This window comes from Eulemur rufifrons, chromosome 1 (genome assembly GCF_041146395.1).
Source record: "Eulemur rufifrons isolate Redbay chromosome 1, OSU_ERuf_1, whole genome shotgun sequence".
NCBI lineage: Eukaryota > Metazoa > Chordata > Mammalia > Primates > Lemuridae > Eulemur > Eulemur rufifrons.
Window position 1 is genome coordinate 26,917,299 of NC_090983.1, and position 19,827 is coordinate 26,937,125.

At 37.6% G+C, this 19,827-nt stretch overlaps 1 protein-coding gene across 2 annotated transcripts in view; it reads right to left on the reverse strand.

The window, feature by feature from the left end:
* Window positions 1-19,827, reverse strand: part of ADAM23 (ADAM metallopeptidase domain 23) — a 153,720-nt gene that overhangs the window by 20,709 nt on the left and 113,184 nt on the right. For both annotated transcript variants that reach the window (XM_069467886.1, XM_069467894.1), the window contains exons 16-24: window positions 19,368-19,439; window positions 18,676-18,765; window positions 17,279-17,359; window positions 11,000-11,050; window positions 10,279-10,342; window positions 8,888-8,993; window positions 6,880-6,999; window positions 4,457-4,625; window positions 1,371-1,482 (exon numbers count right to left, since the gene is read on the reverse strand). In XM_069467886.1, coding sequence (XP_069323987.1) covers window positions 1,371-1,482; window positions 4,457-4,625; window positions 6,880-6,999; window positions 8,888-8,993; window positions 10,279-10,342; window positions 11,000-11,050; window positions 17,279-17,359; window positions 18,676-18,765; window positions 19,368-19,439 — 865 coding nt within the window. The remainder of the gene's footprint in view (window positions 1-1,370; window positions 1,483-4,456; window positions 4,626-6,879; window positions 7,000-8,887; window positions 8,994-10,278; window positions 10,343-10,999; window positions 11,051-17,278; window positions 17,360-18,675; window positions 18,766-19,367; window positions 19,440-19,827) is intronic.

Sequence of the window (19,827 nt, forward strand, 5' to 3'; positions counted from 1 at the left end):
GAGCCTAAATCTTCTCTAAATCTAACTTCAGATGGTGGATCCCAGACTTTTTTGTTCCAGTTTTAAAGTAACAAAAGCCTAAGTATAAAAGTGGAATATATTCCCTTTCAGAAATAGGAGGAGGAAAACAAAAATAGACTGTGATCCTTATAGAATCTTAATATCAGGGCCACATTAAGTGAATGTATAAAATGTGTTTTAACACACCCGCTATTACTGAGCAATTCACATGCACCTAAATCTCTTCAGGAATTGAAGACTATACAGTCTCATCTGCTTTTCAAGTCATATTTTCCCATATGGACTGTACTGATATGCAGTGAGTTTAAATGAACTTTCATCCAAAACTAAGCTGATCAAAATGGTACTATTCCTGTATGTGTTTTCCTACTTGGAGGAGAAAAGCATGGTAGTTACTTATAAAATACTGTTAGCAGTACCATGAAAAAGAATCTGATGTACTATGTCATTGCTATATATCAAAATTTGTTTTAGTGTTTTTTTAGTTTTTCAGGTACATGCTACTGATGCTGTAGTAAGCTTATTGTGACTGATGGCTTTTCTAGATCTTTGAGAATCATCTGAGGAGTTGGGAATGGGAAGAATAATAAGAAAATGATTGCCATATACTACATTATAAGATGATGTACTAGAAGAGAGCATGAGTCTGAGATCAGGCCCTTGGACCCTGGTCCTAGCCGTGTCTCTCATTCCCTGGATAGGATGTCACCTGAACTTAGGGCCTGGGCATTTTCATCTGCAAAATCGGAGGGTGGTCGTAGGTGGCCACTGAGATTCCTTCTATTAATAATTCTAAAATTCCAATGTCTCTCCTCTTAATGACTGATTAAAACAAAGGTCCAGATCTTTCATATTTTCTTTGAAGAATTAAAGTTCTGTGAAAAATTCCAACTCCTTCCTAATCAAAAGGGTATTTAAAAAGAGCTTAGAAGGCTACAAGTTCCCTCTGAGGGATTCAAATATTGAGAAATGACCAGAATCTCAAGTCAGCCAAAAAAGATTTTGTCCATTAGAAAACGGGTATAGTGCCTTAGACAAACTATAATTAGCATTTGTGAGTATAGAAAAAGAATGATGTTTAAAGGAGAAAAAAAAACTATATTAAAGGAAATTAGTATATTTACTTTTTCTTAATCTTAGTTCTAGACTGAGAAGTAATTCAAACACATTTTTAAAATATGATCTATACAGAATCCTTAATTCTGCTATAACATGAATTATACATTTTAATGGTAAAAAGAGATACTCTTATGTGTCTCCTCTCAAATCTATTAAAGTGCTATACTGGTGCACTGGAGCGGTGCCAATGAATTCAATATGCAATGAACTGAAACTGAAATCACACAAACCCTTGGGTCCTTCATCCTTGGGGGGGTGAGGGTTCCTAACTGGATCCCGGATACTGCAATCTGTCCCTGCCCAGGTGAAATCACAGATGCAGGTGGCTTCATTGCTACACACCTGTGAAGAAAAAAGAACAGCGACGGGGCATTTTCACTGTGCTTTGCAGGATGATGACAATACACGTAGAAGAAGACACAGGGACAGGGAGGAAGCTTTGAAAACGTTTTAAATTTTTTTAAAAGTTTCCCACTGTTTTGAGCACTAGGCAAGGGGAAATAATACATAATCAATTGTTGTATGATTCTTTCCATTAATTACAGAAAAATAAAGAAGAAAATTCTTAAATATGAATTATTCGTGTTAATGTTATTTAAGTACACAAATGTCTAACAAGGTAGTTTTTTTCAGAAGTAGCTGTTTCTAGAAACATACTTTAAAAGCATATATGCTTAATACCATAAATATTGGGCTCAAGAGGCACTGCCAGAGATAAAAGACCAGGAACATAAATCACCAACGCACTGCATTCCCTCACTGTGTCCAACACCAAACTCATTTGTTGGTGCTTCCCCTACCAAACAAGCATCCCTCCTGCCTTCCCTCCCAATCCGTGGTTCCTCCTTTTCTCAGTCAGCCAGGCTGAAGAGCTCAGAGTGATCTCGTATCTCCTCTCTCTTTCTCTGGGCACCACGCAGCATGCTGGAATGGACTGGGACTTTAGATTAAAAAAACAAATACCTGAGCCCTTACCTCCCTGTGAAATACATTCCAGAGATAGATTTTTAGGGATGATAAAATCAAACTTAGAAGCTTTTTATTCTTTTTTTTTTTTTGAGACAAGAGTCTCACTCTGTTGCCTGGGCTAGAGTGCCGTGGCATCTGCCTAGCTCACAGCAACCTCAAGCAATCCTGGACTACAGGCATGTGCCACCGTGCCCGGCTAATTTTTTCTATATATATTTTTAGTTGTCCAGCTAATTTCTTTCTATTTTTTAGCAGAGACGGGTCTCCCTCTTGCTCAGGCTGGTCTCGAACTCCTGAGCTCAAACGATCCGCCCGCCTAGGCCTCCCAGAGAGCTAGGATTACAGGCGTGAGCCACTGCACCTGGCCAAAGCTTTTTATTCTTAAATGTTATAATTCCAGGACTATGATTAACAAGGCTGAACTTGGCCTTTTTTTTCCAACAGATAAAAAAGTGGGAGTGGTAGTGGGAAAGAAGTCAGGGCCCTTTTATGCATTAAGTATTATATTTTCAGAGCAATAACTGAAATAACTAAAAAGGCTGCCCAGGGATTTTACTTTAATGCGGCAATTACTGATTACTTGCTGTGTGCCAGGTATCTGCGTTAAGTGCTTTATGCAAAGCATCCCACGTAATCCTCACACCAGCACCCTGATGGCTGAGAGAGGTTAAGTGACTTGCCCAGAGTTACTGGGATGGCAAGAAGCAGAGCCAGGACACAAACCCAGGATTCTTTCTCACCCCCAAACCCATGCTCTCCATCACTAAGCTATACTGGCTCCTGTGAGCCTATGGTTCAACCAAAACCAAAACTCTAGATTATCATTGGGCACCAAGCTTCAGGGGCCTTCCACCTTGTCCTACTCCATGCCATCTGCCTGCCTGTCTATTTTGGATTATTATTACCTTCATTCTAGCATTTCTCTTTCATATTAGTGCTCTGTTTCTTCACATATCTTTTTTCCACTTCTGAAGTCTATATAAATTTTGAAAGACTATCTTTTTTGCTAAGCCCAATTTAAATAATTACTAAAATTTGGTTTTGGATAGGAAGCCTAGGTTTGCAGTAAGGGCAACTTGCCCAAACATTCTGTTCACAGAATTATGGGCATGTGCAAGTATGAAGAGGGACAGCATCTTCTCTTCGGCTGACAATGGTCCAAGCACAACTGTACAACTCTAAGCATGTGAATTATATCAGTGATCCAAGCTCAAGTCTAGCGCAATCTAGACTAGATTGCACGTACTCAGTATGAATACTGAGTAGCTGAAAGTGAATGACTGAGACGGTTTAGGTTGTTTTGAATTGTACAAAATAGTCACATGGGGTCTACAGTTCCTATAGGAATTTTATCAATTTTCTTCTAACACTTTAGATGTTGCGATAGTTCATTTTATGTGTCAACTTGACTGGGCCCAGATTAAACATTATTTCTGGATGTGTCTGTGAGGGTGTTTCCAGACAAGATGGGCATTTGAATTAGGGGACTCCATAAAGTAGACTCCCCTCCTCAATGTGGGTATGTATCATCCAACCCATTGAGGGCCTGAAGAGAACAAAAAGAAAGAGAAAGGAGGAATTTGCCCCCTTTTTTTTCTGCCTCACTGCTTGAGCTGGGACACTTCATCTCATTTTACCCAGCCCTGGGACTAAGATTTTCATCAACTCTGCCAGTTCTCAAGACTTTGGACTCAGACTGAATTACACCATTGGCTTTCCTGGGTCTCCATCTCACTGACAGCAGACTGTAGGACTTAACCTCCATCATCACATGGGCCAATTCCTCATCATAGATCTCCTTTTACATATATATATCTATATCTAGAGAGATAGAAAGATCTCCAATTGGTTCTATTCTCTAGAGAACCTTGACTAATACGGATGTCAGGTTTTATTGGGAGAATGTAGTGAATACAAATAGCCAGTGATAAAAGAAATAACAAAAATGAAACCATATTAACACACGGTTTATTCTTAGCAGATAAGGGTATGAAGAAAATAATCACAATCAGTATTAAAAATAGCCACATTGCCCATGCCTAGCCTGATCTTTTGTACCCCCATAATGAGCTGAAAAACAAACAAACAAAAAATAAATAAATAAATAAAAAATAAAAAAATAAAAAAAGACTATGTGATTTTTTTTGCTAGATATTTTAAAATTAGTCAATATTCTCCAGTGAAATCCTTTTTGAAGGCCTGAAATTAAAATAAATAATTTCTTATCAGTAAATAAAAAAAAAAAATAGCCACAATAGGAGAATGGCTGAACTGGAAGTCTAACCACCGAGAACTTTGAGGATGCCAGACAACGAAGGTTCAAGCTGGAACAGTGATACCTACTTACCCCGTGGCCTGAACAGACTTTACCCTTGGAATCGAGTGGGCAGCTGCTCATGTTTAGGGCTTGAATCTGTAGGCACTTCCGATCTAAACACATCATGGACGGACCACATGGTGTTCCATCTTCTACATAGCCCACATCTGTATCATCATCTAAAACTACATGAGCACCACTAAAAGGAGAAAAATATCCACAGAACCATTAGCACCCACACTTAGAAATATAATGTCAACACAAGCGAGGCTTGCTCTTCATGAAACTGAAGAGATTGTCAGTGGACATGGGTTTCTCCTAGCATTTTCCCATTCTTCTCTTCTTCTTCCCCCTTCCCCACCTCCCTTTAATGAAAGAGCATGAAAAAGAAACTATCTTTCATTTTCATTATTACACTGCACATCATCTGCAAAAAAATGTCATTTGCATGAAGTGTATTCTAAATCTTCACTTGTTTTGAAGACCCAACATTAAGAATAGGGGAGGAGGTGTTTGCATGAGAAAACAGAAGCAAATATATCATTAGCTCTCCGAGGCTTTCAGATATGGCATGGGAGAAAAAAGCAGATATCGGGAAAACAACAAATGAAAATTGTTATTATTATTTCAGAGGATTTGATTATCGATGATTGAAAAAAATAAATACACCAGTTCTTTTCTATTGATATTTACAGTCATGTCTCACTTAATGACTGGTTAAGTTCTAAGAAATGTGTCATTAGGTGATTCCATTGTTGTATGAACATCATAGTGTTTACTTACACAAACCCAGATAATATAGCCTACGACACACTATAGCCCATTGCTCCTAGGCTACAAACCTGTATAGCAGGTGACTGTACTGAATATTGTAGGCAATTGTAACACAATGGTAAGTATTTGTGCATCTAAACATAGAAATGGTACAGTAAAAAATACAGTGTTATAATCTTATGAGACCACTGTCCTATGTGCAGTCCATCATTGACTGGAATATCTTCTCATGCACTTCGGTGCATAACTTATACTTCTAAAATTTCAAAGTTAGAAATAACTTGAACTTGAATGATAATGCTGTAATTAATAATAGAAGACCTTGATGGATATTTTACAAACATGCTAGTTTAGCATACAATATAATTTAACAAGTCTATTGTATCTAAAGAAATGTAAAAACATGTACATTTGAAGAAAGCTTGTGTATATCAAAGTAATTAGCTTGGAAGATTACAAATTTATTCCAGGAAGGATGTTATAGTCTAAAACCCTGTTAGAATTGCCTTCAGAGTCATTTAAAAGACAGAAAAGCAGCAACCATTTGACCAAGACAGCACGTTACCCAATTTAGTACCCAATCAATTTACTAAAATGTGTTCAAAATTACTTTTGGATAATTCTGTCACATAAAGTGGAGATTTGGTATCCTAAGGATACTAAAAATAAAAGTTTGCAGGTGCCAAAGGTAATTCTGTAGGGGGAATCCCAAAAGTGTTTTGGGCAGCACCCATATCAGTGAGTAAGGAAACACTATCTGAGAATTATGACTACTTTGAAGGGAAAAATCCTAATTTGGAATATAATATATCTCCCTGGCTAAAAACAATAAGCATCATACCTACTTGCATGGCACTCACAGACAAGTGGATACAAATGTTTGCTTATAGCTATAAACATTTTAATAAATATTTTTTATATGTGATTGGATATTTGCTAAACCATCTTCTAAACCAGACACATGCTACATAAAGTATAGTTTTTTGGGGGTTTTTTTGGTTTGTTTTGTTTTTTTTTGAGGTAGAGTCTCACGTGTTGCCCAGGCTAGAGTGCCGTGGCGTCAGCCTAGCAAACAGCAATCCTTCTGCCTCAGCCTCCCGAGTAGCTGGGACTACACATGTGCCACCATGCCCAGCTAACTTTTTTTCTATATATGTATTTTTAGTTGTCCATATCATTTCTTTCTATTTTTAGTAGAGACGGGGTCTCGCTCTTGCTCAGGCTGGTCTCGAACTCCTGACCTCGAATGATCCTCCCGCCTCGGCCTCCCAGAGTGCTAGGATTACAGGCGTGAGTCATCGTGCCCAGCCCATAAAGTATACTTTGAACTCTTATCTTGGGAGGGTGGGGAGGTCATAAAATAAAACACACAGTGTTCAAAGCATGTCATATTTCAATGCTCAAAAACTTTACAGGTTAAAATAAATACTGTAATTCTACTCTAAAGATTATGATTACAAAGAATGCCTCATTACTAATAACTAGTAAAATTTTGAGCAAATGTAATTTTCAAAGCAATATACAACTATGCTTGTTAATTGGCTCTCCACATGAAAGGTGATAATAAAAATCTAAGTCAACTTTTCTCTTGTCAGAACTAAAAAAATCATTGATTTTTGGTTTTTTCAAAATTTGTAATTCTCATGCTTTATTAGGTTTTCCAACATTTAATATGTTACCTGCAGTCGATCACCCGGCCTTGATGGTAGAAGGAAGTTGGGATGATCTCACCCTGAAGTTGACCAATACGTGGCGCTCGAGTAAGATTGGTGCAGAGTAAAAATCCACAGAATACATCACTGAACATGTGAAAGAAAAAAAAAAAAACAATCAAGTTAAAAAAAATCAAAACTATTCAGTCCTCATATATTCAAAATTTTTAAATATCTCTTCTCTTCTAAACAAAATCACTTGTTTAGATACCCTTGGTTGGCTATAACCCCCTCTTTCCTTACTAAGAAGATCACAGTTTTGTTTGGGGCAACAAAGTGTCCAGCCCTGAAAGATGGATCCTAACGATTGTCTAAGCTGGTCATGACACTCCCAACCCACTCTCCTATACATCCCCCCTCCCTACCTTCCTAGAGTTAAAAGTGGCCCCTGGGCTGTAAAGATATGAGGAAAAGCCAGCTAGGGAATGCTGGCGGGATTTTGCTTTCTGGATAAAAGATTAGAGATTGACAGAAGGCAGGCCTTTTGCTCCCACTCCTACTTCCCACCTTTGATTGTGTAGCTTTTGTATCTACCTCACAATCCTGAGTTCACAAGCATAAGGACAAAACCTCAACATGCTAAGGATTCCAGAGCAGAGGGGTAAGAAATCGTCTGGGTCCTGGGTGACATTGTTGAATGACTCACCCACCAGGAGGGCATCTAGCTCCAGTCTATCTGTTAAATAAACAACGACTCCTAAAAAATGTGTGTGGCACATCACAAAAAAGGAAATCCAAGTCCAATAAATGTATGAAAATGTGCTAAATTCCATTTGTAATCTGGGGAAATACAAATTAAAACCGTGATCTTTTACAATAATCCAATGGCTCCCAAATGTTTTGAAGGCACAGAGACCCAGAGAAATGATCAGATTTGTCTAGGACATGGAGTCAATGAATGAAGCTAATCAAATTCAGAAGTGTCTAACCCTATGGGTTTTGACTACTTCAGGTCCCTTTCCTTTCTTCCTATTTCCTGGCACCTTAAGGATGGAGGATCAACATCTCCGAACATCTGTACCTCACTCATGAAACAGCAGATGGGAAGCTCTGTTCTCTATTATTTTGGTTGAATGTTAAAGAAATCATAGCCAAAGATTTGTTGCCTGCTGAGGCGTCACCCACTATCAAAGACTTGGAATGGCCAAGTTTCATAAAGTACAACACAGAGATCACTGAGCAAAGAAATAAACTTGCCCTTAAATTCTTGCTCTGCTTCAACATTGGGAGAAAAATCTTCACTGCTACGGAAAGAAAATTGGAGGACCTTTGGCCTATAACTTAATGATTCCATAGATCCAAATCATTGACTTAACTTTAATAACCTATTAAATCAGAATTCTAACTTTCCTCAACTAATCAAAGGGAAATATCATCAGCATGCTCTGAAAGTATCTCACTTCCTGAGGAAAGATACCTTCAATATCCATTAACTAGATTCTTTTTAGAAGGGCAAAAAAAAAAATCTCTGGTATAGATATTATAAGTCTGATTAAATCAAATGGTATGGATATGATGAGTCTGATTAAATCATACTTGTGAAATGATCAAAAATATATTATCATTTCACTTTGAATGGTCCCCAAAATATATACATTCCATATATTTTGCCTCTTAAACTCTGTGTATACTACTATATTCATAAGCCATATGTTCTAGCAAAAGTGGAAAATTAAAACCTAACACTAATTTGCAATACTTTGGCAAAGTATCTTTTCAGAACAAGAATCCAGTGAAATACAGCACGTGGGAATTTTCTGACTTTTACAGAAACAGCGTGAGTCTGTAGCATAGCAACAGTTTAATCCACAGCCATTTGCCTCTAGGTATACTAATGTATTTTTAAAATATATACTTTAAATTTTTGAATAATTGAACATTTATAGAAAAAGCCAGTAACATTTGTTTTGTGCTCATTTTGCATTTGCACAGGCTTCCACGTCCAGGCATGATGCGGCCAGAGAGAGCCACTCACTGTTTGCTGCACTGGATCCACCGGTCTCCGTCCTTCCCGCAGTTTCCCTTCTCCGTGCCTTCGGTATTCAGCTTTTCATAGCAGAACTTGTCAGACCCTGCGGCCTCTTTTGAAGATGGACAAGAGAAGAAAATTAATTTTAATTCTCTCTGTTATCCATGACTTGTGTGCCAGTAAATGTTTAACAACTAGTTCTCCAGGAAAAGAAAAAAAAAAAAAAAATCCTGATTGGTAGCATTTGCTAGTTTCCATGGAGTAAATACTCCACGGCTGATTTCCAGCTATCACTGTGATGTCCGCTGGCTTGTAAAATTCCTAGCAATTTAACAATGGGCTCTTTATGCTAACACAAACAAAGCTCCAACATAACACTGTTTTTAACCTGAGAAACGAAGTTCTTTCCAATTCTTGTTGGTGGGTTTGAGGCTGGGACGTGGCAATAATTCCCAGCAGGAATGAGTGAAGTGACACACAGAAAATGAGTAAACATTCTTAATCCTGTTTTATACTAATTTTAGGAGATTAATTATAAAGTTGTAAACCATTGAGATTTGATATTGGCACCTGGGTTTTGATATCTAAACCTTTTAAAAAACAAATATGTCTCTTATATGTTTCCTCTGTCAAAGCTGAAGCACTGAATGTAAATCTTTTAGATAAATGATATTTGCCAAACTCTGAAATCACTCGTGCCAGGGGGCCCCTGTTCTCCTTTTGTGCGCTTTCTTTTCCTTTGGGTGGCCTGGCCTCAGCCAGCAAGGCTGGTAAAATTCCAAGAACTTCTTGTTCTTCCAGTCTGGCCCTCCTGAACTGATGTTCGCTGGAGAGGCGCTGTACGTGTCAGGAAGACAACAGGTATATTAACGTTTGGGGAATGTCATGAGAACCATAACCGTGTACCTGTCTGCTCCTTAGGAAGCATCTGCATTTCTTCACTTTGAACTGAGATAGTAAGCGATAGAATTGAAAAAAATAATTCTGGTACTTTCCTAGGATAAAAACCAGAAAGCTAACCAGTATGTGTTAGTGGGGAGGGGTGGGGGCCTTAATGTTAAATACAAGCTACAGAGTAAACCACACAATTGGCTGGATAATGAATATGACCGCTGCACTCAGCCTAATTGTTGCAAGCGAGTACGGCATCCGTTGCCTGAGAGCCACGGCCATTGAAGGACACTGTTCGGTTCTAAGAGCAAACCCCCTACTGAGGCAGTTGTTTTCTAAAGCTTTTGTGGCTCAGATTCACAGTTCTCTCATCCTTTTCAGATTTTTTTTTTTTTTTTTTTTAACATCGCTCGAAGCTGTGCATCTCTTTCAGCGAGACCGGCAGAGAAGAACAATATTAAGAGAAAACTGTATGTGTGACCATCAAGCAGGAAGATGCGACCTACTTGTTCCCCAGATGTACTGACACTGGTTGTCCCTAGTCTTGCACTCGCCGTTGTAGCAGCGACCCTGGAGACAGGAGCACACATGTAAGGCGCACGGAGTCACTTCGTTTTCCCCGTAATGTTTACTACACGATCTCCTCCTAGGTGACTTAGCTAAGGTTTTTTCATTTCATATCCTAGTATTTCCATAGCAACCAGTAAGAATCACAAACATCTTAAAAGAAGCATAACAGACAGTTAAAATTTTAAAACTCAGAACAGACCTCACTGTACAACACTGAAAATCCAAACTAATCATCTAAAATTTAAAATTTTATGGAAAACAAAAATTGGTACATTTCTTTGGGTGGTATCAAAATGATTTTTAGCTTCTTTTGTGTGTAAATGGTTATAATGTAGATTCAGAAAAAAAAGCACTATAAAAAATTGTCATATTTCCCCATAATAGACAGGCTGAAATTATTGACAGATGGTCACAACTCAATAAATTAGATTCCTAATTCTTCAGCCAATATTTTTTTTTTCTTTTCTCTCAATTTGGATCAGGGTTAAATATAATACATTTAACATTTGGGATACGTGAAGCAACTCTGACTTAGAACCCCACTGTAATGATTTATTTGAATAAATTTCCCTTCAAATTTACATTTATTAAAAAGGAAAAAAATCTTTCTAACTAATCCTTTTAAAATTACCATTTAAAATTTATAGCCCAGCATACCTGATTTTGATTGCATGCATATCCATCTTGCTTATGAAGATTTGGTGGGCACTGAAAAATATTATCTTTTTAGTCAATGTTTAGCATGCTAAGTACCTTCAGCTAATGTACGCAATAAATAAAAATGCAAAAAAATGCAAGCATGGTGAATACAAAATTTAGGAACATTTAGAAAAACACATGTAACTCCTTATGTAGGTTATCCAAATTAATTCTCCTATTATTGGTAAAAATAAATTAGGCTCGTATAGTAGATGCTTTTTATGTATTTCTCTGTTTACTTGAGGTAGACTAGAATAACAAATTATATTCACTTACCTACAGAGTTAAAAGTAGAATGTATTAAAATGGACAATGAAGGAAAGGAATCAGCTTGTTACAAAGGAGTGAACGCATTTAAGAACTAATTTACAAGACCTCGCTCACCTCTGTGAAAATGTCAGATTTGCTTTGACGTCATGACATTCACCTATAGGTTACTTTACTGAAACCGAAGAAACCCTGCCTTTCCACTCGATGTAATTGCTGTCTCTCTATTATATTTCTGATCTCTCAAACCGTAGACTTGTTACTAGCACGATCTGTGCTGTGATGGTTATTTGTTTTCACAGGTTTATTTATCAAATAATTTATAAAAGGATGCTTCATTTTCCCCAAAAGTTACCCTGTATAAGTTAAAATTTTGACTCTTTGTGTATTTTATTGACCACATTTAAGAGAGCTAAAAAAAGAAAGAAAAATGTCAGGTCCGAGGCTCTGCTACAGTGTTCAAAGCAAATATGAAAAGAAAAAAACACACAGGCACGGCAAGTGAATAAGAAACAGATCAATATGCACCAAGGTCTTCACCGTCTCAGTAAATAACAACCCATCCTTCCAATTGTTCAGGCCAAAACCTGCAGTCATCCTCTTTCCGTCTCTTTCTCACACGCTCTCCCTCCATCTAGTCTGTCGATAAATCCTGCTAGCTCCCTCCATCCAGTCTGTCAATAAATCCTCCTACCCGAGTCCTCTGCCTCCACCCTAGTCACCTTAGAGTCAATATTGCTACCACAGTGATCTCTTTAAAAACGTAAACATCAGATCACATCGATCCTCTGTTCAAAATGCTCAAATGGCTTCCCAGCTTACTCACTGACCTTCAAAGTCCCACAGGATCTGCTCTTACCCACCCTTTGTCATCATCTCCCTGACCTCACTTTCTACTTGCCCATGGAGAGGTGACAACATGTGGATGTGTGAGACATGCTGCCACCCACAGCCTTGGCCTTTGCTGTCCTTCCTCCCTCCCTCCAGATTTCTGCACGGCTTGCTCTCTCGCCTTTGTTAGGGCTTTGCTCGCATAGCATCATCTCAGAGAGGCTTTCTCTGTTCCCCATTCTCCATGCAGGCGGAATTTTATATATTTTCTTTCCCACTGACCCCCTAGCTCCTAGCACCATAATAGGCCCGTCGCAGGTGTGCAATTACTATTGACTGACTGAAAGAATAAATGAATGACCCACACAAATACAACTAGGCTATTCTATTCTGCATATATCAAGCTGTTTCTCAAGTTTACCGCAGAAAGATGACAGAACTAATTTAGCATTCCTCCGAAGTAATAACTTCCTAAAGAACACCTCAAGTTTCAAAGAATAACTGACTCTCATACAGGTTGCATTCAACTTGAAGGGGAGCATTAGAGGGATGACCACAAAAACCTGGAGTTTCAGTGCACAAAACTGGGCCAACTGCACAAAAGCAGAAATCCCTGCGGCCTCTTCCATCCATCCAGGTCCACTCAAAATGCAGTCATTATCTCATTAATCAACTGTCATTAATTATTCACTTACTCTAAAACTAATGCAACCATAGTCAACAGAAATGCAAAAGAAATTTTGCCACTATTAGAATAGGCACATTGGGATGGAAAATTAATTTGTTAGATTTCACTTTTGTGATTTTTCAAAAGAAAAAAACTTGTAGAATTCTTTACTAATGAAAGAAAAGTCCATATACATAGACTGGCATAGCCACATGTGAGATTTCTAATTAATTTGTTTTTAATTTAGGCTAATAAAAGCCAGTTGGCTTATCACTGAAATGTTTAACAAGGGAAATTATGGGACATCTCATGTTCTCTAGGGACATTTAAAACAGAAGAACCATAAATCGTGTACTTTACTCAGCCTGTGAGTAGAGCTTTGTATGCAGTCTCCAAAGGCCGTTCCAGCCCCCAGTTTTATGCCGTACAGGAAGGTTCACTTGAGGCAGGCAGGCTTCAATAGTACAATAGCATCTAAACGTGCTTATTTTAAATTGTGTTACATCGCCCATTTAGATGACATATTTCATAGCACTAACAAAAAACATTCCCCACATCTTTCAAGTATCTTTATTATATCATCCAGTATTATTTGCCAAAGATTTCTCACAGTTGCAAAAGTAGTTTTAATTCTGTCATAAATTATAAACTTAAAAAGTAGCTCAGGGGCATCAGTAAATGATTATAGTAAAATTAAGCAAAAATATACTAAAAAGATAAAGTCATGATGTCACCTGTAAACACTTTCTCAGAGATGCAAAGATGCTGATTTCTTGATTATTAGTATTAATTAGATTCAAAGTTCACTATCTCTTACAAAGTAGAAGAGGGAGGTTTTAACCTCCTCTCCTCCAATTATCTATTCTGGGTTCATTATGATCATGTTAAGAAATTATTAACAAGAACATTCTATTCTAATATGCCACTGAGAAATTAATTTAACAGTATAATTTTCACCTTAGACACATGATATAAAAAGAAAAAAACATTTTACTTAGACAATAGAATATCAGGTTAAACAAAGAGCTCTCATTATAAAAGTTTTATTTTCAGTAAATTCCATGGCAATTCAGGAATTAAAAGATTGAAATGAAAAACCTATACTTCTAAAAGGGTTGAATACACAGAACTAAAACCATACACGGTGGGTATAAAAATAGTAATATTCTGCAAAGCTGAAAATATAACTCAGTAAAGCAGTATATCAGGATTCAGTACACTTGTCATTAAACACAGAACCCACAATTCTTACACTGTCACTATATTATTGAAAAATTGCAAAGAATCCTATTTACATATTCAAATATAAGAAACAGACATGCATAAAAATCACAAAAAAATAGCCTGAACATACTTCACTGTGTCAGATTTTTAAAGGGTTTATTTGAATTCAGCCTCAGATAATACACATCAAGACCTTTCAAAAAGGTTAATTGGGAACCTTTTTTCTCCCTCCTGTTTCCTTCCAGTTACGGTTACTCACTCAGTATAGCTCCAGCTACCCTGAACCTTTACTCACTTTAGCCACTGGGAGGCAGAGTGAGCTAGGGAAGAGTAACTAGGCATTCTGGCTCAGCTCTGCTGCTCTTCTCTCAGAAGCAGGCGTATCCACATAAATCATGCATTCTCCACACTGCTCCTCCACGCCACACACGAGCAAGGGCCTGCCTCTGCAGGGAGAGATCGTTCTGGACCCAATTTTGTCAGTAACTTATTACTACAGTTGGGAACTTGGATCCATAAGGAGATCCACTTAGCCCTCACATTCAGCTATGGCCTTTAACTTGGCCATTTCAATAATAAAACCTGTCAATAGGTAAGTCCACTCCTAGAAACTTATCCTAAGGAGCTAACCCTGAACAAGAAACATTCTTTTAAAAAGGGTACAAAAATGTCCACTTCCATGCTACTTACAATAATGAAAACCTGATAAAATCTAAGTATCCATACTGGGTATAAAATCAACTGAAAAATCCCCGTGACAGATTCTCATGCAATCGTGAAAAAGATATTCATAAAGACTGTGTAGTAGTACGGGGAAATGCTTTTGAAGTAATGTCAGAATGAAAATGAAGGTAGAATGAAATGCAAAATTTTTACCATTGTTTCCAAGTCCCTACCTATTCTGATTCCTGACTTTCTTTTTGAAGCATTTCCACTATTCTCCAGCTATCCTGGCTTTCATTCCATTTCTTGAAGAAGTCAAGCTTCTGCACTCACTATTTGCTGACCAGCTCCTTCCTATTTGTGTCTCTGCGTCAAGGCCATCTCCTCCAAGGAGATGCACTTGATCACCCCGGCTAACACACCCCACCCCATCACTCTTTTCAAATCACCTTATTTTATGCTTTGTATGTATCACCATCTGGTATTTTTGCTTACTTATTTGCCTTTCCACACCCAGCAGAATGTAGGTTTGCGAGAGCAAGGACGTGTCTATCTCCTTCCCTACCATTTCCAAGCATTTATAGCAGTGTTTGACACACAGCAGGTGCTCAACAAATATTCATGGGAATGACATAAACACTTAAAATATAAAAAAATAAATAAAAAAATAAAATAAAGACTAATACAACATACATGAAAAACATAAAAATTACATAAAGGAGGAATTCTAGAATGCAACATTAATTATAACAATTTTAATGGGAAGAAAATCATGCCAAAGCAGATAGGCCATGAAGCCAGAGAGGGCAATGTGTGTGGGACACAGGGAGCAACAGAGAAGTAAGAGGCCGGGCGCAGTGGCTCACATCTGTAAACCTAGCACTCTGGGAGGCTGAGGCGGGTGGATCGTTTGAGCTCAGGAGTTCAAGACCAGCCTGAGCAAGAGCGAGACCCTGTCTCTACTAAAAAATAGAAAGAAATTAGCTGGACAACTAAAAATATATAGAGAAAAAATTAGCCGGGCATGGTAGCGCATGCCTGTAGTCCCAGCTACTCAGGAGGCTGGAGGCAGGATTGCTTGAGCCCAGGAGTTTGAGGTTGCTGTGAGCTAGGCTGACGCCACGGCACTCTGGCCTGGGCAACAGAGTGAGACTCTGTCTCAAAAAAAAAAAAAAAAAAAAAAGAAAGAGAAAAAAGAAAAAATATAAATTAAAAAAAAAAAAAGAAAAGAAAAGAAAGGTAGCCTTCTGCTCTCAGTCCCACTTCAACCAGAGCAGGGCTGCTTGTTCCTTGTTTCCTATAACACATTGGGCTTCCATCCAAAATTTGTTAGACGAAATGGTCTTGTGGCTTTAAAACGTTTGAAAACAGTATATTAAGCACTTCATCAATGCAAATATACTGTTTAAGATGTGGGGACCAGGAAAGAAAAATCAATTAGTTGAGTATAAATTATATGAAAAGAACTAATTATGAAGGAGAAATTTTAAAGAAAAGGAGATTTAGGTCCAAAAAAACCACGACAAACATTCCTAAAATAAAGATATGGTGAAGAGCTAGAAATAACTAGAAAACAAAGCAAAACGAAAGGAACCAAGGCATATTCACACATGTAACCTATATTGAAAGCTTTACAATGTGTACAGGATGAGCCAGGTCGAGTATCCCTAAACTAAAAATACAAAAGCTGAAATGCTCTAAAATTTTCAAGTGTCAACGTGACAGTGAAGACGATGTTATTAACAATGGAGAAGAGGCGCCTATAGACTACACGGCTGAAATGTGTGATGGGCTTATTGAAGGACGAGAGCAGCCTGCATTCATAACAAAACAAGAAATCATGTCAGTTTATAAAATCAAAGAGAAGCTTCTAACACAAAAGTTGTGTTAATGAGGCAGATGACTCTGGAGGAAACATTTTAAAAAGCCATCCAGCAGAACGCCTGCTCATCCCTGGTCCCTCAACTGCTTCTGATGTTTCTTCTCCTCCAAAAAAATAAAATACAGCGTACAGAAACCTTTTAAAAGGTTCAAAACATAGCCTCATAAGCGCAGACTGAAAGCCTGTCATTTGTTGTTGCTGTTTTTTAACAGCTGATGCAGGTATCCTGGTGATGCTACCGTGCTGCTTAATTAGCCTGAACACATTATTTTTTTCACTGTTAATGGTATGTCATATTCTTAATGTTAAGTACTTATGTGTGAATAACTGTAAGAAAATGATTTAGCGGTAGCATATAAATTCAGAGTCAGTAATGACAGTAATGGCAAACAACCGCAGATTATCCACATGGGTGGCTGAGACGGCGACACTTTTGCTTTCTGACGGTTCAACAATCACAAACTTTGCTTTGTGCAAAAAGTTATTATAAATATTATATAAAATTATCTTCAGGCTATGTGTATGAGGTACATATGACAAATAAATAAATTTCATGTTTAAACTTGGGTCCCATTCCCAAGATATTTCATTATAAATGTTCAAATATTTCAAAATCCAAAACACTTCCGGTGCATGTCAGATAAAGGACACTCAACCTGTATTTACAAGACAAATGTATTACCTAAAACATGGTTTGTCATACCTGGCCAGAGTCTCCAGTACAATATTCAGTAATATCACACCCATTCACAGCATCCCGACATTCATACCCTCGTGGTTGAAACTGCAGATCAAAATTCAAAATGAGGAGTTAGTATTAACTAAAATTTCAGGGTTACCATTCTTATATTCACCACCAATCCTTATATTCTCTCATAACCATCACCAAACCCTTTTTATGAATTAGGAAGACAGCTATAGAATAGAAACAAGACCCAGATGCTACCCTCTATACCCTCTGAAGATGAATCATCAGCCAGGCATCAAACGCTCAGGTTGCAAAACCCACTATCTCAAGAGTATTATTCAGGAAAACAGTATCACAGAAATTATGTAAAGAAGAAATTCTGATTTGGCATAAGACAAAAACAGCAGAACATTGTAATATAAACATTTAAGATCTCTCTGAAAAATTGATTTACATATATCCAACCTTCGCTAATTTACTTATTAGCTTAGATATTAATTTTGCCTTAGCTAAATATACACAATCAGATTTCATTGAATTCATGTGAATTACCTTCAGTAATGCCAGAAAATACCTATCGCATGCAAGGAATTTTCTTTGTCTGGGGAAGGAGTGGGTAAAAGATAAAGGAAAAGAGCCCACTACCCTCAAGCAATTTATAATCTGTCCGGAGACATGAAGCAAGTAGAAACTAAGCTAGAATCTTTCAGAATACCATAATGTACACACCCCTTGGTATTGAAAAATTAATAAAATTATATAATTTTATGGTTATAAGGCACATTAGAGGTTTTATACATGAGAAAAAGGAAGAATAAAAATGACTTTTCAAAAATAACTGGAGGTCTCTGTGGATGAAAGGCACTGTGTGTACAAACACACAAACTGTATATACACACATATAAACAGACATACATATCTTATACATACATACACTTCCCTATCTAGCTTTCCTGCCTTCACAGGGCATTTTAAAAGCTCAATGGGAAAATATGAGCACTAGCTTTTATGTTAAGGGTCTAAAATAAATTAGAATAAGTTTTGAAGAAAAATGTCCTAAGTAGGCCATATAATTAAAAAGACCACAGGAACTGTCCCTCTTCAACAATTTAATTTGGTTTTCATCTGTTAGTAAGCAGGACAAGCCCTCAACGCTTACTTTGGCAGCAGTATAGGTATATTTTCTTAATGAGGCATTGGAGGATAAGGGAGTTGATAGTGAATAATAGTAAAGATAAACATTGTGACCCACAGGATTTGCATAGATTTATTGATTCTACAAAACTGCCAGGCTAATATGCACACTGTAACCAACAAATTTTGGGAAAAGCTGTAAAAATGCTCAATGTACACACTGAGGTATTTGGCTAATCTCTCAGTGAAAAGAAAGACAAAACCGTCAGGGAACTCACAAGACAGGAGGTGTTGTTACAGCAGGGCCCGTCGCTGCAGTGAGCCCCGTTGGAGAGAGAGCATTTCTTACAGCACAGTCCGTAACATTCCTAAAGAAAATACTTCACGTGAGCAAGCAAAGAACCCTACCCGGCAGTCATTCAGTATTCTTTCCACACGTGACATGCATAATTCAAACGAGTAGCTTTATACAACAGTAAGCAAATATTTTGGGAATTAATCACTTTAACCAAGGATAGATTCCTTCCTGCCACATTTCTCAGCAAAGTATGATCTTCTATGAAAGGCAAATAAGCAAGAAGAATTCTTATTTTTTAGCACACAACCTACCCCTGATTAGCTCTACTACAGTCTTAATACCCAATCTGGTTTTATAAAGACAAAAAATAATACAAAATACATGGAAGGAAGAATTCATAATTTGGTAAAACTTGTCTGAGATGAATATGAGCTATAAATTTTTAAGAGGTAGGAAATCTGATTAGAAGAATCCATTAGGTTTTCTCAGACAAGGCCATAAGGGCATGACTAATTCTAACATGTATGAGCTGGGATTAAGCATTGATCAGTGAGATCAGAAAGAAAGCAATAAGACCACAGTGAATGACAGCGAGGGCCTCTCACTAATGCTATTCTTGTCTGCTCTGGGTAAAAGCTCGTGCTGCAGGTAGAGAAGGTCTCTTATGCCTACCACATGGAAGCCACAATCGCATTCCTCCCCGGCTTCCACGTATCCATTGCCACATTCTGTGGGCTCAAAGAGCTGAAAGAGATTAGGGAGAGAAAGGGAAAACATTTCAATGTATCGCAGATAATCAATGCACTATCCAGGCCACATACATGGCCCTAGGATCAGCTATCATGTGATATTCTGTGATCTGTTGTTATGGCATCTTATAAATGATGTCTGTGGAGAAAATACTGTTCACTTATTAATAAATAACACTTAAAAAAAAACATCTGAAATAGGGTATATCTCTTGGTGGGATTCTCCGGCAGTAGACTCCGGAGACAACTTCTAGCATGAGAGTTACTTTCTATGGAGATAAGCTGCCAAGAGAAATAGATCATTTTTCATATTTGCTAATGGAGCTAAGATGCATTGCTAATAAGACCCACAGATATCCAATTTGTTGACTTGTCTCAAAGCA